We start from the raw sequence: 27,769 nt of genomic DNA, 5'->3' as shown, positions 1-27,769 counted from the left end.
TGAATAATAGGAGGCCTCCTTGTTGCCATTTCACTGAGGGTAGGCTTCAGGCAATGACTCACAGTTATCTCAACAGGACTAATGGGAGTGGTGTGAAGGGATTGGATGTTAATCCGATGAAAGCACCGGGTATAATCCAGCCAACACCTTTTGGCAGGAACCTTGGAGATCAGTGACCTGGAATCACCATGGAAGACAGCACAACAGAAGGTAATGTGAAAGAAAAATATCCTTTCAGTGTCGCATATTAATGAGGACACAAAATTATAACGTGGTTCTCTCAAATTGTGCTAAATTGCAAATTGATGGTGCAGTGTGTAATTGTTAAATGCAATAAATGGAGCTACTTGACACCATTGATATTTAAAGCATTATTTTGTTGTGAATGTTTAAAACATGCCTCTTATATTCAAGCTTTGGTGTCAGGAAGCTTCTGATAAATTGGACATGAATTAATTGCTTAAATTAGTTTGACTTCGAACTTGAGTGGTGGTAGAACTTTAGTACAATGGCCATTGGGAAAGTGTGACTGAGAAGACCTCATTGTTCACAACTAGTGTTCGGGGTTGCAGTCCTCATTCAACACACAAATTGGTCTAATGATGCAGATGGATTATGGTGTCATGTAAAGTTGTCAGCTCTCAGGACAAGACCAATTTGTAAGTTGGAATCTGTAGATATTTCTGTAATATCAGCCATGGGAAAGTTACTGGAACATCTCTGGCAGCAGTGTGGCTGGATGTTTGAAAAATGGATCTCAGAGCTGACATGGACTTGTGATGGAAGGGGGTGTTTGATTAATAATTTGGCTAAAAATAAGATGGCAAGGCACCAGAAATCACCCACGCAATGTTCCAGAGGCAATGGACAAGTTTCTGTACTGAAAACTATCTGGAAAGTTTCCAAGCCTGTGGAAAGCAATATAATCATGTTCAGATATATTGACCAGTTGGGATAGAGATGTTTCCCAAGAATATTTACTCTGACCTCAGAAATTCACCGTGCATCAAATTTCCAGCGTCCAGGAGATGTACTGTTCCAACCAATTACTTTAATGAAGTGAAACACCAAAAGCTGCAATCTTGAACCACCAAAATTGCTGACAGACTCAGGCAGCATCCTTGAGTAGAAATGGTCAGTCAACGTTTTATGCATACCATTAAAGTTTTACACCTGAAACGTTGACTGACCAATTCTACTCATGAATGCTGTTTGACCTGCTAAGTTCTTCCAGCAAATCTTTGCTCCAGTTACTGTGAAATGTTGTGTTATTTTGGTGTATTGAAGCTTTCATGTAAGGGTGGCAGAAAATCCTGATGGACCTTTGCTACTGTTCATAACAAATAGTAAAATATCATTTAATATTTAGCCCTTCTTTCATGGTGGAGTGCATAACGGATGTTGGTTAATGACAACCTGACGCAAGAAGTAAATCAGTGTGGGATAAATCATTTTATTTATAATTAATCTAGATGGAAATTGGAAAAATAATATTTCATATTTTCACGCCAAGAATCCCAAACAAAACAAAATAAAACCACAATAAATGTCAATGAAGAACCAAGGGAAATGTTTATGATCAGAATGTTTTGGCTAACATAACTAAAAACTAACACAGGGCTTGTGCTTTGATTTAATCCCACTGAAATTGAATTTTGTCTTTTTCCTTCCCTGAACTCCCAACGTGAGCACCTCCAGTCTAGACTGGATTCTTGTTTTTGGGTCAGGCTGCACATGTACTGTGTGAATGAGATTCAGCATTCACCGAATGCACTCACACAGCCTGCTTTGCTCTTATGAACAACATGAAAACCTATTTGATTGTGTACACTTCAAGAATCCATCTCAATTAGGATACTGTCAAAAGCAGACATCAAGGTGTAAAGACATTACAATATTTTAAATTTTTGGGTGTCTTGCAAGCAGGATTATGGAATATGGCTGGTACAAAGAAAATCCACATTTCCTACCACTTTTGGGAAAAAAAGTAATCTAGCAGCTAAAGTTACAATTGGGAACAAAAACATATTCTATCCCCTCCCGTAGCCAGTAGACAGGATAAAACTTAGGTTAGTTCATGTTGTGTGAAAAACCAAGATCAAGGCTTTGAGAACGATCACATCCCAATTTATACGAATAACTTGAGAGCTGTGGATAGTACTTTAAAAAAAAAGTATAAAATGCTATGATTTATTTTTTATTATAAATTCTTGAATTATACTAAGGTAGGTTCCTGCTTGACTACTTTTACTGAACTTTCATCCATTTTGCAGCACAAGGGGTTCCCTGAGTCCCAGAATTTGTCAGCTGCTGCATCCTGTCCTCTTCCATATATGGAATGGTGATGCTGCTTTTCAAACTAATGACATTGTTAATTGAGTGAGCTAGCATATTAGAGGGGACCAATATACTCAGTGACCCAAAGATACAAAGGAAAAGTTTGTCAGTTTTTTTTGCATTGGTTGAAAGAATATCTACCATGTTCCTGGAATTAGCTCAGCTGATTTGGATAGGTGATATCTGCTGTTCTCCCAGCCAGAGGGGGTAATAGGGAAGGGAAGACTGAATTGTGGAGGATTTGAGCTGAGCTTGTGAGTTATGTTCTCTCTCTCTCTCTCTCTCTCTCAAATGCACACATGAAATTACTGGAGGCTTCATCATTATCTTGCCTGTTGCCTTTCTTCCCATTCCTCCATTAAATTAACTCTCCGGAGTTGAAAGTGAATAGTTAGGTCTTCAACACTGATTGAAACTTTTACCTCTTGAGGGATTTAAGGCAAAATGTTTTGTTTCAAAATTAACTTGGCTGATCTTAACTCTCCCTTATCCTGATCTGATCTAAACAAAACGATTGTGGTTATAAGCAGGTTCAGTGATAGAAGAGGGATTGTTACCACATTTTCCCATTTACTGATGTCTGACTTTACAATCTAGTGCAGCTCTGTCAGGCTTGTACAATGCAGTCATGACAGGCTTTCCAGAGCCTACTAAGCCCTCATGCACTACAGCTTGGCTCTGGTATGTGAACTGCACTCCATTGTTGAAATTCTAGCACCTGTCTGTCCACTTTTGATTTTTATAGACCTGAAATGAAAGGAATTTTTAAATACCAGTCAGTCCATCAAATGAAACAATGTTGGCAGCTTTGAACTCCCCAGTTCCTCGAATAAAAATCATACTAACACTGTCATTCAAATGGATTTGCTAAAATAACGCCAGCCCACTTAATAATTACTGCATAAAATGAACTGAGAGAGACTTGGAAAACCTCATTAGATTCCAATGCTATCTGAATGAGCTTACTGATCTTGCATTTCTAATGAGCCTTGATTAATTTGGAATTTATCCAAAAATGTAACAGAAGTTTACAGGCACAATAAACCACTATAAAAGCATGACTTTGGGATAAATGGAAAATTGTTCACAAATTTTCCATGAATTTCAGAAATACTTGACATCTGCATCCATAGGCTGATGTGGCAGCTACAGATGATATCTGCAGCCAAAATGCAATTTAGTATTTCCAGGTAGACACAAGGTACCGTAATATTAAAGAATACATTGAAATTGCAAGTTTTAGCAAACAATATTCCCATTTTAATAATATCCATTTACAAAATAAAGCATTTTTCTATTACTGTTTATTACCAAAATATTTTTAAAAGTCTTCCAGAGAATTAGTAAATTTTGGTTGCACATGTAGCTGAGTTCTGATGGCTGGACCCAATCAACAGGTTAATAAAACTGGAGGTGGGTTGAAGTTGCTCCATCTTGCCAGGGCTGAACGTGATCTAAGATGACAGTCCGGCAGAGGGGGCAAGTTTTTTCTTGATTAAACCAGAGTGAAATACACTCCTCGCAGAATATATGCTGCAAGATTTAAATAAAAAAGGAAGTGTTCAGAGACTGTTGAGACAACTCATCCCTCAATTTTTAAGTGCCCCCCATCCCCCTGTTCAGACATTTACCTGACAAATGAGGAGAATAGGTTCTTTGAATTCTGTTTGGCAGATGGGGCAAACATCTCCTGCATCGCTGCACTGGTGCTTGGTTGCAGCCATCCCATAATGCTTCAAAAGAAGATGATTTAGTTAATGCTTCCTTTTGGTATTGAAATGTTTATCGGCCACAGAACAATACAGCACAGAAACAGGCCGAACAATTATTCTCCCTAATCCCACTGACCTGCACCCTGACCATAGCCCAACAATCCATGGACCTGTCCAAATTGTTCTTAAAAGTTAAAATTGAGCCCACATTCACCATTCATCTGGCAATTTTTTCCTCACTCCCACCACTCCCTGTGTAAAGAGGTTCCCCCTAATATTCCCTCTTAACCTTTCCTTTTTCACCCTTAACCCATGTCCTCTGGTTTGTACCTCACCTCCCCTCAGTGGAAAAAGCCGACCTACATTTACTCAGTCTAGACCCCTCATAATTTTAAATACCTCTATTCAAATCTCCCCTCATTTTATGCTCCAGACAATAAAGTCCTAAACAGTTTAATCTTTCCTGTGACTCATTTCCTCAAGTCTGGGCAACATCCTAGTAAATCTTCTCTGCACACTTTCCTGTAGTTAAGACCAAAACTGCACATAATACTCTGAATTTGACCTCACCAATGTCTTGAATAATTTTACCATCACATCCCAACTCCTATACTGAATACTTTGATTTATAAAGGCCAATATGCCAAAAGCTCTCTCTCTATCCACCTGTGACACCACTTTCAGGGAATTATATATCTGTATTCCCAGTTCTACAGCACTTCAATACCTTACTATTTAATGGGTACTTCCTTGATTTGTCCTTCCAAAATGTAGCATCTCACATGTCTGCATTAAATTCCATCTGCCATTTTTCCAGCTGATCCAGATCCCTCTGCAAGCTTTGCAAACCTTCTTCGCTGTCCACAACACGTCTAATCTTAGTGTCACCTGCAAACTTGCTGATCCAATTTACCACATTATCATCCAGATCATTGATAACAAACAACAATGGTCCCAGTACCGATCCTGAGGCACATACTAGTCACAGGCCTCCAATCTGAGAAGCATCTTCCACCACTGCTCTCTGGCTTCTCCCGTCCAGCCAGTCGAATCCAGATTTCTACTTTACCATGAATACCTGGCATCTGAAACTTCATGACTAACTTCCCATGCGGGACCTTGTCAAAGGCCTGTGGCATTATGATCACTGGATCCAAAATGTTCTGTCACCTGTCCTGTCTTGTTCTCCAGTAGGAGATCCAATATTGCACTCTCTAGTAGGTTCTTCTACATACTGATTTGGAAAACATTCCTGAACATATATGACAAACACCAAGCCATCCAGCCCTTTTACAATATGGAAGATCCAGCCAATATGTGAAAAGTTAACATCTCCTACTATCACAACTGCAGCTGTCTGCTGTGTTTCTACAAATTTGCTCCTCCAATCCTCATGGCTTCTATAATTCAACCCCATGAGTGAGGTCATACCTTTCCCGTTCTTCAGTTCCACCCAAACAGCATGTTTAGATGTATGTAGGTAACAGTTGCTTGCAGAGGTTGTTAAAATTATGAGCATAGGTTAGCGACTTGTTTCTAGGGTGGGTGTATCTAAATCTGGAGGGCATTATTTAAATTTCCTCCTCTCACCTTTAAAGGAGTTGCCAAGGCAAATACAATGTTCAGAAGGCATTTTGGACAGGAAAGTAAAGGAATGCAGGCAAACGGGATTGGCCTTGTTTGGCATCACTGTCAGCGTGCCAATTTCTGTACTCCTGATGCTGCACGTGGGCTGATGGAACGAGCAGACAGCTGGCAGGTGAAATTTAACAAGGTAAATACAGTAAAGCTCCTAGTATCCAGCTGCTATGGGGATTGGTAGATGCCAGATGCCTAACCAATACACCTGAATTAAGAAAAGAGTTTTAAAAGTCAAAAATACTAGACTTAAACTGAACAAACTTCATTTGCTCGAATATATATACCTTAAAGCATTTTACTTTGTCACATTCTTTGAAAACATTTAACCATCGCTGCATCTGCAGGTTCCTCCCCCTCCACAGAGCCACCCGAAAGATAAACAATAGCATTAAAGATAATTAATCCCCCCTCCTCCAAATTTACAGATAAAGCCTCAGACCTGCGTGACTCGTACGAAGCAAGGATAAGAAGACACTTTAAGAGAGTCCCCCCAACGGTGAGCAGCATTGCTGTTTCACACAATTTATTCTAACAGCTGCTGCAAGCAAAGCTTGACCAAGGCCCTCCCCTCCGCTGGCTGAATATTTGCTCCCATCTTCACCAAAGGTTTGTGTTACTTCGAGAACATTTACAATTTTAAACTTGCCTATTGTTTGCCTGCTGTTCTTATTTTTATTTCCCTCAATATTTTGCCGGTTGCTTGAATTCCAGATACTGGGGTTTTTACAGTGTTACATTTTGGTGGGAAGAACAAGCAAGGTTCTACAATGGCCACAGTAACATATTGAGGATGGATGCACAAGTCATTAAAAGGGGCAGAGAAGGTTGAGAAAACAGTTTAAAATGTACATAGTCTCCTGGGTTGTATAAAAAGGGGCAGTGACTGAAGGGGCTAAAGTCACAATTAACCTTTGACCAGAATAGAAGTCTTGTGTTCACATTACAAACTGTTACTTGTATAGTTCCAAGGATCAGGAACTTTAGAAGTTGGATTACTTTCCTTGGAGGAGTGGTGACGATGGTATTTGAACTCGTGGTATGGACGTAGTGAGAGAAACAATAAAAACAAAAACATAAATTAGGAGACCATAAGACTCCTTGTTTCATTCAATAAATTCATGTGATGTGTTGGAATACATCAAATGTTGGGGGATAGTATACAGTTAATGCAAGGTCTCTTAAAAGCAATGATGTGCAGAGAGGTCCAGGTGAATGCCTCCCTGAAAGCAGCCACAGAAGTAGTTAAGATGGTAAAGAAGGCTGTGGCATGCTTGCCTTCATTGGTTGGGGCACAGTATTGTAGGAAGTCATACTGCAGCTTTACAATACCTTGGTTACGCTGCACTTGGGAGTATGCATGTGATTCTGGTCTCCATTATAGGAAGGGTACAGAGGCTTTGGAAAGGGTACAAATAAGTTTACCAGAATGCTGTCTAGATTAGAAGATGAACCATGAGGAGAGGTTGGACAAACTTGGTTTGATCTGTCTGGAAGCTGAGATGAGACCTCGGTTAGTGTAGCAGTTAGTGCCACGCCATTACAGCGCAGGAATCGAATCCCACACTAAGGATTTTGTGTGTTTTCCCCATGGGCTCAGGTTTCCTACCACTTTTCATAACATACTGCGGGTTGTTTGGTTAACTGGATGCAATTGGGTGGCACAGGCTAAATTTTATTTTAGATGTTAAAATTTTACTTTTTTTAGAGGCACTGAGAAGGGCGAGACAGTCAGAAACTTTTTCCAACGTAAACAGTCCACCAGAGAAGGTGCATTTCTAGCAGCCATCCTCATCGGGGGCCATACAGCTACCTCTGGGGGCTGCAACACATTGGAGAGCTGGGGGGTGGGGGTCACAGACTGATATTTTTAATAAGGTGGGGCCTAATGTGTACAAGGGGTAGGAGAGAAGAAACCAACTAAACTTGACTGCTTCACAGAGAAGGGGGCCCAGAAACATTTGTAGTCCTCAGGGGACATAGCCAAAAAAGGATTGAGAATGGCTGATTTATAGTGAGAGGAAAGATTTTTTAACCAAACAGTGCTCAGCAGTGGTAGTGTTCAAGAGGCGTCCTGTTCATGCAGACACAAGGGACCCAAAAACCTGTAGCTGTGCTGTTCTGTGACTGGTTCTTGCAAAGCATTTCTGTACACTCCTGGTAACCATTACCCTCTTGCTTTTCAAGAATGTACAGGTAACAGTATTTAACATCTGCTTGAGGAAGAGTTCTAAATTCTTCTGAGAAATAAACATCCCTTGTTGGTCTTAAATGGTTAACCACTTATTTAACGTGACCTCTTCCTGATTTCCCCCACAAAAGGATGAAGGTGATTAGAAAAAGAAACAAAATGATACCAGATCCAAAAAATGAAAAAGAAAATACAGTAACTGTTTAGAATCTTTAATGCCCTGCCATGGGGATTAGTGGAAATGCTTTCAGTCATGGCATTTAAATGAGAATCGGATAAGATTTGGAAAAAAAAAGATACATGTAGCCCTGTGCAAGATGGTAGGGTAGTGGCCTCTTGTTTAAAGGCACCACAGAATTAATAGGTAAACATCCTTGCGATTCAGTCAAGTTTACTGTCATCTGACTGCACAAATACAATCCGATGAAACAGCGTTCTCCGGTCCTCGGTGAAAAACTCGCAGACACACCACCAGACATAACACACATACAAATGATATATTTGCACATCACGTATTCAGATACACAAATAAATAATTATTTTGTAAATAAGAGATTCTTGGATAGTGAATGTGAGCAGTTTCTTTGGTGGCTCAGCATTCTCACTGCCCGTGGGAAGTTCCTCAGCCTGGTGGCGCTGATACCCCTGGCATCTCTTCCCCGTCAGGAGCAGCTGAAAGATGTTGTGTGCAAGGTGGAAGTGGGCCCTCAATAACTTTGCACACCCTCTTCAGACAACGATCCCATCAGTGAGGGGGAGGGGGGTGCGGGGAAGAGGGAGGGAGACTTCCAGTGATCGTCTCTGCCACTCACATGGTCCTGTTGATTGACCTCTGATCCATTTCTCTGCATTGTGATGTAGCCTGCCAGGACACTCGAGAGAACTCCTGTAGAATGTTGACATGATAGAGGTCGGTGGCCTCGCACCCTTCAGCCTTCTCAGGAGGTGCAGGTACTGATGTACCTACCTGACAAGTGAGGAGATGTTGAGTGTCCACGATTGGTCACGAGTTAAGTGAACTCCCAGTAACTTGGTGCTCTCCACTCTCTCGATGACTGTTGTTGTCATTCCTGGTCCTCCTGAAAACCATGATCATTTTTGTCTTGTCCACATGAGACTCAGGTTGTTATTCTCTCACCAAATCACGAGATTTTCCACCTCTTCTCTGTAATGCAACTCACCGTTGTGGTTGAGACCACCTACTGTTGAGTCATCTGCAAACTCAATGACACTGTTGGGGCTAGATCTGGTGGTGTAGTTCTGGGTCAGCACCCCTTAGGAGCTCGGCGTGGCAGTCCTCAAAAGTTCTGCTACTGACCCAGACCGACTGGTCTTTCCATTAGGAAGTCCAGAATCCTGTAACAGAGAGGAGTGCTGAGTCGCAGTGAGGACACCTCCACCAGCCTCTGGGAATGATTGTATTAAATGTCGAGCTGAAGACTATGAACACCAGCCTGGCGTATGAGGCGTCGTTCTCCAGATGGGTCAGGACGGAGTGAAAGGACAAGGCTATAGCATCGTCTGGAACAGCTTCTTTCATAGGCGAATGAAATGGGTCCAGTGTCTGGGTTAGTAACCTGAACCTTGATCCAATTGAAACAGAATGGGTTTAGTTTTGTAGATTTCGAGATGCACAAACATAAGAAATAGGAGCAGAAATTGGCCATCCAGCCTGCTCTGCCATTCAAATATGATCATGGCTGATCTTATGATGGGCTTATCTCCATCTACCTGTCTTTTCCCCATATCCTTTAATTCCCCTATTATGTAAAAATCTATCCAATATTTACTGAGGTCGCATTCACTGCTTCAATCGGCAATAATTCTACAGATTCACGTTCCTCTAAAAGGGAATGTCTGTAAAAATGAAAACTGGAGGAATTTAAATCTAGGTTCTCACCTGCTTTGATTTTTGACATTTTCAATAAGACTGCCTGCAGTTCGCAAAGTGGCCATAAGATGGTAGCTGACCCACATTTTAATGGCTCTGGTCACTGTCTGAAATCTACCCCGTTGGGGATATGAGACAGTGCTCCATCCTGGAGTTACAAAACCATATTTCCTTACCTGTTTATGGAAGAAACGCCACAGAGCTTTCCTGAAATTACCCCACCGACCATAGATTCCAAGGAGCTGAGGATCAAAACACAAAAGACACAAGTATTTCTTTCTTTCTTCCTACCCCCATCTCACCTTAGACGTGTGTGGCAATATTTCAGGTGCACTGAGAGCTGGGGTGGTGGTGATGGAGCTGAAATGGCAGTTACTAAGTCATAGAATCAGACACACTTTGTGCTTAAAAACAAGACCGGTGGCAACACAATAAATCTTCTCTTCTGACTGTACGCAGACAATGCTGAGAATGTGTCATTTTGTCACCAGAGCTGTCATCCTAATTGCTGCTCTGCTATGTGAACAGTTTCACACGAACAAAATGACACTACTCTGTTAATGCTGTCTGAAACACTACAATATTGCTGCGTTATTTTGTTTTTGATTTTTGTCTCCCGAGAAAAATTGCACATTTTATCTGCTTTGATTAAATTTACATTTGTTACATTGTACCTAGAATAATGGGAGGTTCTTCCACAAGAAGTCTAACTGGTCTAATAACTACATTCATAGTTGTGTAATGTACAAATACTGATCCAAATCCATCTTTACATTTGCTGATGACACCAGTTTCAGGTTTAACGATGAGACAGAATATTAGAAAGCTTGAAAAGCCAAGATAACATCCTGTATCTCAACGTCATTAAGATGAAGGATATGACCTTAGACTTTGGGAGAGGGAGGAGAGACCACAATGGTGCTAGAGTGGAAAAAGTAGATTGCTTCAAGTTCTTGGGAAAGGAGCAGAAGCGATAGATACACAAGAATACACCTATTCTTGAAAAGTGGGGAATATAGTAAAAAGACAAAAATAAAACAATTTATAACAAGAGCATAACTAAGAATAAACAATAATTTGAGCTCTTACAGAGAGAGTTTCAGGGTGGTCAAGGCTGGACACTGAATATTCTAAATATCTGGAGTTTCAGAACTTGAAGATTAATTTCTCCGTTAATAATTAGTTCTGACGAGGAGTTTCCAGCCTGAAACGTTAACTTTGTTTCCTTTCCCATAGCACCTTGGCCAGCTCAATATTTCCTGCATTTCTGTTTTTATTTTAGATTTCCAGTCTTTGCTTTTTTTTAAAACTTTTCATTTACTGAATCTGATGAATTTGGATGATTTTGTAGAAACAGCTTTGGTGTATTTTTTCCAATCCTTTCACAATTTAAAGCACACTTTTCTAATGAGGGGGTCAATGTAACCAGAGGACATTGGTGTAAGGTGGAGAGATTGAACAGCATCCTGAGGGTAACTTCAAGGTTGAGGCAGGTATCTTTCAATTTTTCAATGGATAAGATGGGATTAGAGGGATATGGGGCAAACGAAGGCAGGTGGGAAATTTTGGTTGGTGTGGGCAAGTTGGACCGAAGGTTTCTACGTTATTTGAAGTTCAGAGGCAGCCAACTGTAGTATTAGTGGCAATAAATGTTCGACAGGAAACTAATTTCATAAATTGTTAACCAATTTTAGATGAATGGGTTAAGGTTTATTAACGTTTCTATCATTCTCTAGCCAAACTTGCTGCCTGACTCACTGAGTATCTCCAGAATTTGCGGTTTGTACTTGCGATGTAGAATCAACTTGGACAGAGGTAAGAGATACTGGTAGGAGTAGATATGCTAACAGGAGCTATACTGCAATTCAAAGCATAAACCATTGTGGGTGGCTTTCAGATTGCATCACATAGATTGGGCAAATCAAATTGGCAAAGGAAGCGTGGAGGTCAAATTCAAAGAGGAAATTCAGGAAACAAAATATCTTGAGTTACATGTAACAAAGCTAGAATAAATGATGTGATGGAAAAAGATTCTTTCAGAAAGTGTTCGTGTTGGAATTTCACATCAAGTTTGAGACCAGCATCTGAAAGATCTTAAACTTAGAAATTAAAATGGTAAAAAAAAAAGTAGAGGAGTTTGACAGGGAGCAGATATTTATTGATTGTCGGGAACATGGTGGAATCTATTAAGGAAATAGCAACAGGGCATTTAGAAAATCATAGTATAATGTATTAAGGATTTTACCCTAATAGGCTGTCATATTTCTAATATGTGAACAGGGATTTCATTTTGCTGAAATCATCCAGAAGTAGTAAAAAATGGAAAATGTTTAAAATCCTGTAATTCTTTCGGAAAACTACAGGGACTTGATCAACGTGACACCCCTTCAAATCAATTTTTAAAAAGAGGTTAAATTGGTATTTACCTTAATCATTCTAGAAATTTTTTTTAATTTTGAGATGCTTTAAAATTATAATATTTTGATTCAAAACTTGCTTTGTGTTGACCTTCCCTTTAAAATATAGGTAAACATTTTACTCTTACCTTGAGTATGAGGTAGAACAAACTTAGCAGAATACCTAAACTCCAGATCATAGAGCCATCCGATTCATTATTGCCAATCAAATACCAAGACCAAACAGGCGTGGGCACAAGCAAGCGGTGAAACTGATTTACTTCTTCGATGACCATGTACCACTGACCCTTTTAAAAGAAGGTAAAATTTAAAAAACAACTTCCAATACCATCATAATTCTCTGTGCTATGTTTCTGAATTGGTGTGGAAGACTTTATAAACTTATTACTAAATCAAAGTAATCAAATAGCACTAACATCTGCCATTCTAAAGTGTAAACAAGCTGCTTCTTAACATATCTTGTAAGAAATACTTACAAGAAAAAACAATGTGCAACATTTATACATAAACAGATTACCCAGCATTTTGCACACTGTAAAATGGATGAAACAACATTATAATGCAGCAATACAGACTGCTTCTTGCCTGCTATATTATTTATTCCTTTGTTATGACAGAAGCTGCAATAGTCCTTCAAGGCCAGACATAGCTGCAGGGTGAAGTCTGTCCCTCAGTTACTTTGTGTGGCTCGGAAGTATCCAATAATTAATTTTTTGGAACTGTACATGATATTGAACATTGTTTACAACTAGTAATGATGGACATGGGGAAATATGTAACCAGAGGACATTGGTTTAAGGTGGAGAGATTGAACAGCATCCTGAGGGTAACTTAAAGGTGGTGAGTAGCTGGTAGAGGTAATAGTTGAGGCAGGTATCTTTCAATTTTTCAATGGATAAGATGGGGTTAGAGGGATATGGGGAAAACGAAGGCAGGTGGGAAATTTTGGTTGGCGTGGGCAAGTTGGACTGAAGGTTTCTACGTTATTTGAAGTTCAGAGGCAGCCAACTGTAGTATTAGTGGCAATAAATGTTCGACAGGAAACTAATTTCATAAATTGTTAACCAATTTTAGATGAATGGGTTAAGGTTTATTAACCATTTCTATCAAGCTTCATTTGAGTTATCATTTAATCAAGACATCTGAGATATTCCAGGATCATTCCCCAATTCCAAATTCCTGATCAACCAATAAATAAATAAAAGGGGTTTTTACAGGAGGAACTTCCTGCCACTCATAGACTATAATCAAGATAATGTACACTCTGGATCTGTTCTGGGTATGGTTGACGCATTAGGACTTTACGAACTGCCTTGAGAGTTTAAATATTTGAGTATCCTATTTAAATTTCTGAAATGATGCAAGTCTTCATTTGAATAGCTGCATATTTTTCAACAAGAATGTACAGAGATACTGGCAGTATTTCAGAGCTGACAAGGCATTAACCAACAGGCACTGGCAGGTTACTTGACCATGGGTTTATGTGTGATTAGTGGATAAAGATCAAGTATACAATTACTGGCTGATTTTCCCCAAAATTAGTTGCAAAGTAAAACAGTCTGGGTCAGGCGAGCCTGAGTGTGGATCTTCCTGCTGCCTTTTGTTTAGTACTATGCATTAAGATAAAGAAAATCGTGCAGCACAACTTGACTAAGCTGTACAAAGAAATCTCCAAAATAAGGCAGTTTCACTCACAACCAATAACATGCTATATAACAACTTGCATTTACACGGTACCTTTTGTATATTAAAATACCCCAAGGCATTTAACATGTGTTATAAACAAGATTTGATTAGAGTTCTACAGGATATGCAAGACCAGAAAACCAAACGTTTGGTTGAAGAATTTTAGGAGGCATTGAAGAATGAGATAGGAAATTAGTAAATGGAATTTGAGAGCTCAGGACTTTGTTAGCTGAAGATATGGTGCAAGATTTAATAACAGATGTTCAAAGAATTATTAGATTGAGAGTAGTACAGGTTGAATACCCCTTACCAAATACCTGAAATCCAAAATGATCCAAAACCTGAAACTTTTATCATCTGGTAAATATGTAATGGAGTTCAGAAATCCCAATTGGAGAATGGGATGTCGAGGATGTAAATAGGGCATTATAGAGGGTAGATGCAGATGTAACTATCTGTATTGTAATGAAAATGCATGCATTTTAAACGGTGTTCCAAAATCCAAAACACTTCTGGTACCAGGCATTTTGGATAAGGGGTATTCAGCTTGCACTACAAAATTGAAGAGATTGTAAATCTGGCATTTCTTCACTGGGAAGAAATGCAGACCAGTGGGTCAAAGGTTATAAATAAGCGAGTTGAGAGATGGGCATGCAGCTTTAGATGACCTCCAAAACCATGGAAGCTGACCAGTTATGCTTCAGAAGAGTTCAATGTAAGAGCATCAGAGTTCATTCCGAAAAGGTTCTCTCACCCCATGAGGTGAAACAGTAAGCTAATGGAAATCATTGAGATGATTTGTGGGCAAATGCAACAAGTTTGAACCGCTAGCTGCCAAGGAAAGGGAAAAGGGGCAGAGAATAGTTCTAGCAATAATAGAATCAGAATTTCACGTCATGAAATTTGTTGTTTTCTGGCAGCGTCACAGTGCAAACATTCCTATAAATCACCTGACAAAATAAATCAAAATAGCACAAGAAAAAGACAAAGTAAGGCAGTGTCTGTGGTTCATTGATCATTGAGGAATCTGATGGCAGAACTGAACATTTACACACAAAATTAATGGTTCTTGCATGTCATCCACTAAATAACCAATTCCAAAATATTTGGTGGCTCCATTGCAGCACATTTACAGTGAACAACTGCCGAAACTAGCAGCAAAGTGTTCTTAAAAAGTTCAGAATGTGGAGCGTATCCATGACAACAGTGTCCACATGAATTGTTGTCGTTCTAAAGCAGCAATCAAAAATAATCCGAGCAGTGCAGGAATTGTTAAAACTTTTGTGATAACTTAAGAAATACTCGACTTAAGCTAAACCAGACATTTTCCTGATTTGAAAACCTTGATACCGAAAACATCATCCAACCATAGCAATGAAAGGCCCTTGAAGTTTATTTCGTTCACGCTCTGAATTTAAGGACACGATAGAATATTTTATAAACTATTATAAACTGGATTATATTTAAATAGATTTTCTCACACCAAGTTACCTGTACATAGTTGGAAATACTTAAAAGCCAACTACTCTCTAAATTGTCACATGTCAGAGGTTGCCAAATGAATTTCTCATTCTTGAATGTTACAGCTAAACAGTGGAACATAAATATCAGGCTCAGCTGCAGCATAAACAATGACACAAATAAGCTGACAAAGTCTTTGGGAAGCATGGTTATAACTCTGGTGTGATCATTTCAGTCTTGGGATCACCCTCTATTCTTCATCATCAGTCATGACATAAGAATTATGAATAAATTTAAGTTTGATTGCTTGCATTGTGAAGTCACAGGATTCTTTTAAGCAAAGGTAAAGATCCACAGATGGGAGATGACACACTAATTCTTAAATGGCATAAAGTAAAAACAGAGAAATGCTAGAGGAACTCGACAGGTCTCACAGCATTCACAGGAGGTAAAGATACAGTACTTATATATATATATATTTTGGGCCTGTGCCCCTGAGAAAGGCTCAGGCTCAATATGTCAGTAATATACATGTATCTTTACCTCCTATGGACACTGTGAGACCTGCTGAGTTCCTTCATTGTTTATACAATCACAGTTTCTGCAGACATTTGTGCTTCACATCTTTATGTGGCAGACTGCAGCTAAGTTCAAGTAGCCATCCCTGTCATAAGCCCACACAATTTGCGCCATAGACATCACTTTCCCGCTCTGTCGCCATCTCCATACCCAACTCCATTGCTGTTTAAATCGCCAATGACTCCACCTCTTTCGATTAAAAATTTCAAAGAATCATAGCAGTCAGAGAAAAAAAAATGACAAGGAAACATGATTCTGTCCCTGAGAATAATGCCTCTAATTAAGAGTGATCCAAGAGCTGAAAACCATTGTTTCAGGCCAGAGCCCTCCTTGAAGTTTGCTGAAAAACAGCCACTGGGAGGGAAAGAAGCACAGGCTAGTAAGTGATATTGGTGGATACAGATGAAGGAGGGGAAAGAAAATGAGAGGTGATAGTGGGAGGGGGGAAAGGGGTGAGAAAAATGCTCATAGAAGGGAGGGGGCTAGAGAGATGGAGGGAGGCAAAGGAAAGCGAGAGAATGGGGGAAGGGTGTTACTGGAAATTGGAGCTATCAATATTGAGGCTGTCTAGTTTTCAACCTCCAGTAACCCCTGCTACCATGACCTGCTCTCGTTCCTCCAGACCCTCACTCCTGATCAAACTCGTACTGTGACCAAAGTAAACTTACCCTTGATTTGAATGACATCAGTGATAAAGGCACCAAAAGGATAAGGCACTTGAATCCCATAGAAAGAAACTTCAATATGAAGTCGGCAGTTCCCACAATCCACAAAGCATCCCAGAATCCAATAGGATTGATGTTGGGATGAAGAAAGATCAAGCTGCAAAAAGAAAGAAGCAATATTTAAATTTTCAAATGCCACTTTCTTGAAATAGTAGTAAAAAAAAATTCAGTCGCTTGCAAGAAATTAATCCAATTAAATCACCAATGGAAGTGGGAGACAGCATTTCAGTTATTGTAGTTTCATGTGATTTTTTTTTTCAACTAAGAATTACATGGCATGTTAGGTTCCCTCTAAGTATAGAGATGCTGTTGACAACAATCTTGGCCAACATCCCTCCAACGTTAATACAGTAAAAACCTCTAGTGTCTGGAATTCATGCAACCAGTAATAAAAAAAAATGTAAAAAACACACATTTAAAATTGCTGTACCTCGCCATTAGTTTGCCCACCACGCAATCTCAAGCAACTGAAACATACACTTATCCGGTATCTACCAATCTCCATAGGTGCTGAATATCAGCGGTTTTATTCTATTGATATAGAGTGCCCTGGGACAGTTTCTATGCTTTTTAAATGGAAAGTGATGCAAAAGAACTTGATCATTAATTCAGCAAGTCTGGGCTGGTTACCATACTTGCTTACACAAATGTCATTGCAAAATGATATTTCAAATTTAGCAGTTTTATTAATGCTACCAATATCCTACATAGTTAAGTTGGATCTCACATTTAACTGTATTCAGTTTTATCCAAATTACAATATTCCATTCCCCAATCTTGTCTTGTTTTTCTGTCCCAATCATCTCCAGTGTTAACAAGTTGTGTCTGATCTACATATCATTTTCTCTTTCATGTATCAACCATCCTATTGCACTCCCTACCAATATCTCATACATCCCCAGTGGGGAACCGTCACCATTTGAAGTTCAGACTATGAGCTATACATTTTCAAGATGATCACCGAGACCTCAATGAGCACCAAATCCTTTTAGTACTCAAATAAATCCCAGACCTTCAGCTCTTCAACCTGTGACGTGCAAGATCTCCTTATGGAGAAATAACACCTTGCTCAGGGTCAGCTGACATTTGACCCAAATCTCTTAGGCCTCTCCTCGTCCCTTCCCTCTCAAACTTTCACTCATTAAAATCCAAATACAAGAATTTTCTAAATTTATAACCTGGTCAATGTGTTCTTTTTTAATTACTAAATTCCCTAGAAAACTGAAAAAGAATGTACAAGTTGATATTGTCACAGGATGTTATTCCTGTTATTCAATATAAACATTATCATTTTTTTTTTTATTGACAACTTTTGAACCAAGTGCAATGGAGGAGGCCTCTAAACCAGCCATTCTCAACTTTTGTTTAGCTATGGCCCCCTTAGGACTCTGCTCAACATTTATGGGCCCCCTTCCCTGTGAACCAGTCAAGTTTAGCTGGGTTCTTCCATATTTCTCTCCCTCTGACTACAGAACAAAATGTATTTCAGTCTGTGTTTCCCCCGAAATGTGCTGTGGCCCCTGGGGGAGGGGGAGGGCAAATAGCTCACATTGAGAATGGCTGCCCAAAGTGTGGCCTTCTCCATTGGATCTTTAGTGGCTGCAACCTGCTTCAGAGTACCCCTTAGCTCACAGTTGTGGACCTCAATAATGGTTTGCAGCACTTGGTCACTGACACCACCTTGCTCTGGTACATCTGTTCATTTTGGGAAAATTCAGCATCTTCCACAGTGCTGATTGTTTTCCAGCAGCAGGTTGATAAGTGAATGTGTGCATGTACCAGGAAACAGTCCTCACAGCACAGAATTCTGTGTCCTGCATCTCTTGAAATATATCTAGGAATGTCATTCAAGGCATTCCCAACAAAATCTTGTTTGCCAAGGTCAGGGAAATAGCCACATACATTGTGGTCAATATGTTGATTGCATGTGAAAAATCTGATGAAGGACCTTTATCACTACCAACTAAGCAAGGTCTTGATGCTTGTTTGACTATGAAGCAATCCATCAAAAAATGTTGACAGTGTGCTTGAAGAACCACACCACTCAGATCCAGCAACTCCCTTTTCAAACAGTGCTCCAATGTCAAATTGAATTGTGATCAAGTGCATTCTTTTGGATAAAGTCTGTTGTGGATCAATTTAAAGGAGCAAATCTCAGGTCATTCATTCTTCACAATGGAGAGAGATAGAACCTATCAGTGACACCTGGTACTTGCATACAGACAGCTCAATGCAGCCACATGACAAAGATCATGAGGGCCACACTGGGCTCATTTCTTTCCTCACATATTCCCTGGAGGTTTGCACATCAACTCCTTCCCATTAATGAACGGAGGAAAAAAAAGCTAGTGAAAACAAAAAGGACTAATGAGAAATGATCTCACTGCTCAGATCTTGCTGGAAATGCTTACTGTTCCACACTGAAACACTGGCACCTCTGTGCACACCTCTGTACACTCAGCTGCACATTTTGGTAAACACACAAATTCTAAACGATAACATTGGAAACTAAAGATTTTGCTTCCTGAACACTTTTACGTGTATTTTATGGATTTTAGGCAATTTCCTATCACATACCTTTTTTAGATACCTCCTATTTTTGTGATTTTCTGTCATTTTAAAGTCTACTTCAAGCATACAAAACAATAAAGTATGTGTCATTGAAAATTCATTTTTGGTAATCACATTTGGACTTCTTCCCTGCTAATTTTGGTGCAGTAAGCGACGAACATGGTGAAAGGTTTCACCAGGACATTGTGACCATGGAAAGGCGGTATCAGGACAACTGGAATCCATCAATGCTGGCCAACTATTGTTGGACACTGACATGAGAGGCATCAGATGCTGAGTACAAACAAAAATCAGCGGCAAAACATTTTTAGGTCCGATGAATCATTATGTGTTTAAATTCACTAAATAATTTTTCTCCAACTTCCTACTTGATACAGAAAATCTGAAATTAGCTTGAAGTTGTCTATCATAATTAGCAATTTTTTTTGTCCACTAATTGCCCTCTTTCAGCCATTTCCCTGATGCCCTGGTGGAGCAGGATCCTGGTGAGAAGTCCCAAATCTTGTGCTGGGAAACTGTCTCTTGGTTTATTTGAAAGGGGATTGTAGGTTTGTGGGGAAGAAAGGGGTGTAACTAGTCTTTTTTTAAAAATGTGTTTTATTTGAATTAGTTTTTCATGTACGGTTTTACTGATTTTATTTTTATTGAAATATTTAAATGTCTGTCATGATATTGACCAGCTTAATTACAACACCATCTGAAATTGTATTTATCTTGAACTTTCAAACAAAATAATTTTGTGGGAACAGGGATCATAAGTGGTGAGTTCACGTCTGTAGAATCTGTACCACATCTGCAACTAATTTATTAATCCCGAACTCCCATCATTAATCATTGCTAGCTATATTTATCCTTGCAACATTTAAATTCTTGTTCAGGTAACTTCATTGAGGTCTCCAACGTTATGAGAGGCATAAGTAAGGTGAACACCCAGCACCTTTTTCCCTGGGTGGGATGAGCAAACACCAGAGGACATCTGTACAAAGTGAAGGGAAGAAAGTTCAGGGGAGACACCAGGAATGTTTTTTCTTTATAGAATTGTGGGTGCCTGGAAAGCATTGCCAAGGGTGGTGGTAGGCTGGTACAATAAGGGCATTTAAGAGAATCTTAGACAGGCTAGGGTGGGTTCTTTTTTTTTGGTAGGTATATATGGGTTGGCACTTCATGGACCAAAGGGCTGTAGTGTTCAATATTTCCCCAGTTAATTGCTGTTTAATGGAACCTATCAAAATAAAACCAACTGCTTCATATCGACTACGTTCAAAGATGGATCCAGCCTCTTTCTCCCCTTGCCCTCTGGTTTCTATGAAGCATACCTGTAGAAAAGTGACTGAGACAGGAAAGTGTCGTAGAGGAGCAGGGTGGAGGCAGTTAGAAATCCAAGCAGCCAGACACACTGTAATATAGAGCGGCGCTCCTAAAAAAAAAAGCAGAATTGCCAGATTTAGATTGAATAAGCACAATTCAAGAATATTATCAGTCATCACAGGAAATATACAGCAATCGGACATGCTATAGATCAAACTCGAGACCAGCCATTCTCAACAGTTTTTTGACCTTCTCTCCCCCCCCCCCCACCCCACGGAGTCTGCTCAGTCTATGGGGCCCCTTCTCTGTGAAGCAGTAAAGTTCTGGTTTCTTCTGTAACTAATGTAGACGTGCAGCACAGTGACAGGCCCTTACGACCCACGAGGCAGTGTCAGCCAATTATACCCAATCGAACCTCGACCCTAGTACTCTTTGAATGGTGGGAGCTCCCCAGGGAAAACCCACACAGACAAGGGGAGAACGTACAAACACCTGACAGACAGTGCCACATTCAAACCAGGGCCCCAATCACTGGTGCTGTAACAGAATTGCGCTAACTGTGCCCCCTTCTATTAACTACATAAAAAATTATTACGAGTGAAAATTCGACTTTTAAATGTGCTTGTCGACCCTGTGGTGGGGGTGAGGTGTAGTGTGTGTGGCACCCATTGAAAATGACCACTCCATATCACCTTTAATCAGCAGGAAATGGTTTATTTCTTAAAGATGCACATGGGTCCATGCCAAATTTCACCAGATCTATTTCTATTCACCAACTCAAAACCACAGTAGGGTGTGTACATTGAATATTTATCAGGTTTAGTGTAAAGTATTTACCTGGTGAGTCATTCAGGAATTAAGGATAAAACCCATGTATGAATAACTATAGATGATAATTCTGCAACCCAGTGAGACAGAAATAAATTCAGAAACAAAGTGAAGGGAAAGGGGCCTAATGGTTTTAAATATAAAAGAAACTTACCTGTATGAATACTTGATTTATAATTAATTTGTTTGCATAAAGGAAAGTTGTCCACAGTCCAACACCAACTGCAATACCTAACAAAACAGTTGTAATTATGGAATATTGTTCTTAAAATTTAAAAAAAAATGAAAATACAGTTGAATTATTCAGTCACTTAAACATTCTAAGTTATGCGTTTATTACCCAGTTTTATATCACAGTAAACTGCTGCTCTATCTGCCTGTTCAAGTAGATGTATTTAAAGCAAATCTCCCAAGTGACCTGTCCAATATTTATTCTTCAAATTAATGGCCCTTTAAAAAAAAAGGTCATCATTGCAATACTGTTTCAGGGACTCTGCTGTGTTTATATTCCGACATAGAGGGCACAAAAAATATGGCCAGCCAAAGCCCACCCATCTACTTCTACCAAATACTATTATTCCCAGCAGCTAATGACAAACTGTTTTAAAAATGAATGAATTGAAGTCACCAAGCAGGCAGATTCTTATGGGTGAATTGGGCTTGTCAAATTAATGATAATATTATACAGGAGGAATTTCTGGAGTTTCATTGAGGGGTCAGCAGTGGAGAGGGCCAAAAACCTCAAATTCTTGAGTGTCAACATCTCTGAGGATCTGTCCTTGGAGCCTCCACGTTGATGCAATCACAAAGAAGGCTATACCTTGTGAGGAGTTTGAGGAGATTTGTTATGTCACTGAAGACTCTCAAAAACTTCTACAGGTGGACCGTGGAGAGCATTTTGTCTGGTTGCATCACTATCTGGTATGGAGGTGCCAACATTCATGAGGATAAAAAAGTTTAGAGGGTCATTAACTCGGATTGCAACATCACTCCATCGAGGACATCTACAAAAGGCAATGTCTTAAGAAAGCAGCCTCTATCCTCAATGACCCTCACCAACCAGACCCTCTTCACTCTATTATCATCGGGAGAAAGGTGCAGAAACCTGAAGATGAATACTCAGTGGCACAAGGACAGCTTCTTCCCCTCTGTCATTAGATTTCTGAATAAATAATGAACCACAGACACTACCTTAATTTAATTTAGACAAACAGGACAGTAACAGGCCATTTCGGTCCACGAGTCTGTGCTGCCCAATTACACCCCATTAACCTACACCTCAGTATGTCCTCACTTTGATTGTTTCTTGTACAATTTTTATTTATTTTGTAATATAGTTTATTTATATCATGTTTGCACTGTGATACTGTTGCATGACAATAAATTCTAATTCTGGTTTTATGGACCAAAATGTTGAACCAATGAGAAAATAGAATATCCTAAACTGGACATTATGTAACACAAATGCATTTTGTTGTTCAAGACTTCTTGGGGAAGAGCAACCATCATACCATGGAATTTTTCTTGAGGACAAAGTGACAGTGGATTCAGAGACAGGGCCACTGAATATAAATAAAGAACCTGAATATAAATAAAGGACAGTTTGAGGCAAGAGTTGGCCAAAATAGATTGGGGAATGCTATTTATGAGATGTATGGTGGATCAGTAATGGCAAATATTTAATGAGAGTATGTTAGAGACAAAAAATAGGAAGGCAGGCTCAACAAGGGTATTTGGGGATAGAATTTGATCCAAGGAGTAAACCCAAATCTGCCTGGAATCAGTTTAGAATGCAGCATATGAGAGAATAATCAAGAGGAAAATTGAAGGCAGGCTTGTAGAGAATTTTTTTTTTAAAATTGTAAACTTTCAGAGACAAATTTCGCCCCCCTGACAATTAGAAACAACAGAATTTATATTGGGGAACTCAGAACAAATATTTTTATTCAGTCTTCACAAAGGAAGACACTAATAAACTCCCAAAAATATTAGGGAACCAAGGCTCTAGTGAGACAGGCAACGAGTGTTGATGGGAAAATAGTTTAAATTAATACATTAATGGTTAGAAAAATTCCCAGGAGCCAAGAGTCTGTATCCCAGAGTTCTGGAAGTAGCCCAAGGAATGACTGTGCATCTGTGGTCATTTTGCAACGTTCTTTGGACCCTGGATCAATTATGACAGATTGGATGGTTAAGTAATAAACCTTCTATTTAAAAGAGGAAGGAGAGATTATTTACTCCTATGCCATTGGTGCACTCTGATTAGAAAGGGATTACTTAAAGTGGTATGTGAGTGGAAAAAAAAGGTTGAGAACCACTGGGTTAGTCTGATATTATTCATGGGGAAAATGCTGGAGTCCATTATTAATGCCTTGAACTCCATATCCTGGTTTTCCAGGACTACCAACAAGCACATAAACTCAGTGTTCTTATTTTCGGGACTTTAAAGGTTTACCCATGAACAATGTCCAGAGTGTACATGATGAAAGATTAAAAATGGCTGGAGACCAAAGGGTTAAAGATGCAATGGCAGAATGCTTGAAAAGCTCATGACAGGATTCTTCAAAAAAGTTAACAAAAGTAAAATCTTGCTTGGAAACTATTTTAGCATTTGCTTTGATGGGTGGGAGGAACCAATGGCTGTGGTTTATTTGGACTTTCAAAAGTTTTCACTTGGTCTCACTTAAGGGTAGAGTAAGAAGTCATTAGTGCAAAGTCCTCGAGCTAAGATTATTGGCGTTTAACATGCATCATCACCTCTGCTGGTAGTAGGATTGATTCTATTCAATTACGAGTTTTGGCTTTGACTTCACGCACAGATTTTCCTAACTACCATATAACTTCAATTAATAATCCATTACATTTAATGTATTTTTAAAATACCAGTAAATCCAGGGTGACTGAAGGGAGCATGGGTTAGTTGCTTTAGTGCGGTTTTACTGTAATGGCAGCAGTACCATGCTGAAGCATCCCTGATTGCAGTCCGCTCTTCTCCACCCCACTTATTTCTTCATATCTTGATGAAAGGCTCAAGCCCGAAACATTGATTATGTATCTTTATCTTTGCTACATAAAGTGCACTGTTCGACTTGCTGGGTTTGTGTTTTTACTTCATCCACAGTGTCTGCAGACTTTCGTGTTTTATTACTGAATTCACTACCGCTTTTTTAAAAATAAAGTGAGCAGTCGTTATTGATGCCTCAAGTCATAGAATTGTACCACAGCTTTTCTGATTAGCATGTCAAAAATATGTTCTCACTTCTTTCTGTTAAGCTTGCGAGGAAAAGCCTAAACTCATTTAAATCTAATGGCCCCTGGTACAATGATCCATCAGTTCTGTAGATATTGGCCCTTACAACAAAGCGAAGATCTGTAAATGTTGGCAGAATTATTACCCAGACGTAGGCACCTACACTGGTTACACAAAAACTAGAGCCAGCTCCTAAGATTCTAGGAAGTGCAAAGCTGCTGAATAACAGGACTCCAGGAAAAGATATTGGGAAAATATTGAGTCATTTTAAATTACTTCTCTTCCACTGCAAGACCTCATTGTAGCAATGATACCTGTTGGTAATTACATTGTGACTGTAGTGAAAACACGGAATATCTGAAGGAATTCAGCAGATCTCGCAGCGTCCATAGGAGGTAAAGATATACAACCAACGTTTCGGGCCCGAGCCTTTCTCCGAGGTACAAGTAAAGAGCAGGCAGGTGCCTCAATTAAAAGGCTGGGGAGAAAGAAAGAAAGGTCAGGGGGAGGAACACAAACCAACAGACAAAAGGTAATAATTGGACATAGGGCAGGAGAGGAAATTGATAGAGGGAAAATTGGACTATTTGAGGCCTTGAATGGTGGTGAGGAGGTGTGTTGTTATTCTACATGTAGATTTTACCCATTTATTTGAATTTTTCTATGACTGTAATGTAAACTTCATACAACTGAAGCAGTGCCATTTAGATTCAATAATGTAAACAAGACATAAATCAAAAATAGCCCCTTCCAAAAGGAACTACAAGAATACAAACTAGATGACTATATATTTCTAAAGAAAATATTGTGACTCTCTCCAGGAGACATCAATTTGTGTTGTCCTTCATCTGCTAACTAATGTAGAAAGGAACTAACAGTCTATTAGTTAACCAGTTTAAGTCAGAATTAGGATTAATATTGAAATTGAACCAAAGTAATTAAAGGAATGGTAGATTTAATTCCACAACGTGGAGTGCTAATTGACGTGCAAGTCCCAAGAATGATAAATCTTCTCTATTTTAATTTTTTAAATTCTGAAATCGTGTGAAAGTCTGCACCATATATTCTACCAGCAGAAGAGATGTGAGACAATATTTTAGACATACAGCTAGGTAAAAGGCCCTTGTGGCCCACGAGCCCATGCCACCCAATTATACACAAATGACCTCCGTTTTGAATGGTGGGAGAAAACCTGAGCACCCATGGAAAACCCATGCAAACACGGAGAAAATGTACAAACTCCTTACAGATAGCGCCAGATATGAACCCTGGTCCTGATCGCTAGCGCTGTAACAGCATTGCACTAATCACTATTGCTAACCGTGCTTACCCCTTTCGAATCACAGAGCTGAGGAATAAAGGGTTTCATTTTTTTTTAAGTTAGCATGCTCTGGAAATATTTCTCATACCTAATGCATGCTGAAAAATCAGTTTGGCACAAATGATGACAATATATGGCAGACTCTTCTGAAGCCAGAGAAAGATGTACCGAAGCTCTGAGATTGAGCTTGAGCTGGTTTCCCTTCCATCCTGTTCAGACCTTTCTCCTGTAAGACCCTCTGTCCTGGCATGAGAATGCGAATGTAAATGAGAAGAGTTTGTATGCTGGGATCCTTCTCCTAGTCGCCTGCTGTGGTCTTCAGTTGCATCCATCTGAATTTGAATAACTTCTTTGAAAGGATGTGTTACATTCTCTGGAGTCCCAACAAATAGGTCAGGATGTGAAGCTGCACTTTCCCCTGCTGTTCCAGTGAGCTGATGCACGTGTGGTTGGCGAATTGCAGTGTGCCTAGGGACAAAGTCGTTCTCCATTTCAGGTCTGACTGACTGACTGTTCAGGACTCCAGGCCTGTGCAGTATTCCAGAGTACTGGCTCGAGTGTTTCCTATTAAATTAAAATCAAGTAATGGCATTAATTAATTTCATCAATGGGATTAACAAGATTTAAAAAAAACAGTTGGTTACTTCAAAATCATTTTGCTATTAAGAGGGAGAGATTACTAAATTGGTCACCTAAATATTCAGCAGAATAGTGATTGCCATTCAAAAGGTTTCAATAAGGAACCCCGACCCAAAACAATGATTGACCATTTCTACCCATGGATGCTCCTCCACTCTCTCATTGTTTGCTCCGCATTTCAGCAACTGCTATTTTTGTATTTCATTCGGAAAGTAGTTCATCGACAATGTAATCATTTGTAGTGTAACACAAAAGTCTGCAGATGTTGTGATTGTAGTTTGAAAAAGAAGCTACTGCTGGATGAATTTGGTAAGTCTTATCGCATCATAGGAGGTAAAAATATATTACCAACATTTCAGGCCTGATCCCCTCCTCAAGGTATATGCAGTACTTTAGATCAATGCATGCGGACTCTTTGTCTTCAAGTAATAGTTCCCCGCTAAGAAAGATTGACGAAAGATTCCTGGAAGGGGTTAATTTCAGGTGCAAGATTAGAACAAAGAAATAATTGTTCTCCTTGGAGAAATGACAAGAGATGTGACAAGGATGTTTAAAAAGGGTCAGGAGAGGCATTTCCTTTTCAAGAAAAGGGTGCCAAGAGAACAGATTCGAAGAGATGGGGAGGAAGAAAACATAGAAACTGATAATTACGAGGGCGGTGGAAACAGATTGAGAAGTACCCGTGGTTCTTCCCGAGGAAGTTGAAGGCAAATAATCACAGGACAGCAGATTGCTCGACATAGTGCAGGATGTGGAATAGCCTCTCCCCTGGCCCTTTGACATCAAAAGTTTGCACAAACAGTCTGCAGACACGGATTGAAGTGGTCTTTTAAAAAAATGTTGGAGAAACTCAGGTCAAACCGCGCCCAAAAAGGTGAGACAGAACCCACGTTTCGGGCTTGAGCCCTTCGTGAAGGGATGAAGGAAGAGACCTTCCATCAGATGATCGCACCTTGATGTCGGCCTCAAGCCTGAAACGAGGGTTCTGTGACTTTCTCTTCGCTGCATAAAGTTCACTGTTCGACCCCGCTGAGTTTATTTTTATAGCTCGTATTCACTCCAAATCCACAATAAAGACTAGGTGCCGACAGTTGCTTCTTGCGATCAAAGATTTCGGTCCATTACCTGTCATCCTGAGGCCGGAGTTTCATGCTGGAACGAGCCGCCCACTCGCCCCCTCCCTCCCTCCCTCCTCAGCCGCCGGCGGCCATTTTC

General features: G+C 39.7%; 1 protein-coding gene across 3 annotated transcripts; it reads right to left on the bottom strand.

Annotated features, from left to right (window-relative positions):
• Positions 1-3,574: 3,574 nt before the first annotated feature.
• rnft1 (ring finger protein, transmembrane 1) lies at positions 3,575-27,767 on the bottom strand. Of its 3 annotated transcripts, none has more exons than XM_069911728.1 (9): positions 27,680-27,767; positions 26,004-26,479; positions 21,499-21,575; positions 20,525-20,625; positions 16,581-16,734; positions 12,315-12,473; positions 9,946-10,011; positions 3,969-4,070; positions 3,575-3,870 (listed from the first exon to the last, which is right to left on the bottom strand). In XM_069911728.1, the coding sequence occupies exons 1-9, from the start codon at positions 27,703-27,705 to the stop codon at positions 3,736-3,738; spliced, it is 1,296 nt and encodes a 431-aa protein (XP_069767829.1). In that variant the 5' UTR covers positions 27,706-27,767; the 3' UTR covers positions 3,575-3,735. The 3 variants fall into 3 exon arrangements, with proteins under 3 accessions (XP_069767829.1, XP_069767828.1, XP_069767830.1); XM_069911727.1 differs by lacking the exon at positions 27,680-27,767 and adding an exon at positions 27,507-27,614; XM_069911729.1 differs by lacking the exons at positions 3,575-3,870; positions 3,969-4,070; positions 27,680-27,767 and adding exons at positions 5,640-5,895; positions 27,507-27,637.
• Between the last annotated feature and the right edge of the window lie 2 nt (positions 27,768-27,769).

The sequence above is a fragment of the Narcine bancroftii genome, chromosome 14, assembly GCF_036971445.1.
Source record: "Narcine bancroftii isolate sNarBan1 chromosome 14, sNarBan1.hap1, whole genome shotgun sequence".
Taxonomy (NCBI): Eukaryota; Metazoa; Chordata; class Chondrichthyes; order Torpediniformes; family Narcinidae; genus Narcine; species Narcine bancroftii.
The sequence above is the reverse complement of the archived record's forward strand: the minus strand, read 5'-3'. Positions and strand labels throughout refer to the sequence as shown.

Excerpts from the sequence above, each read along its gene's own strand:
- rnft1 (XM_069911727.1), bottom strand. The coding sequence starts at position 27,562 with ATGCAGCGAAGAGAAAGTCACAGAACCCTCGTTTCAGGCTTGAGGCCG. Across the intron at positions 26,480-27,506 it reads GGCTTGAGGCCGACATCAAG|GAAACACTCGAGCCAGTACT; the intron begins GTGCGATCATCT and ends TTAATTTAATAG. Across the intron at positions 10,012-12,314 it reads TGTTCTACCTCATACTCAAG|CTCCTTGGAATCTATGGTCG; the intron begins GTAAGAGTAAAA and ends TTTGATCCTCAG.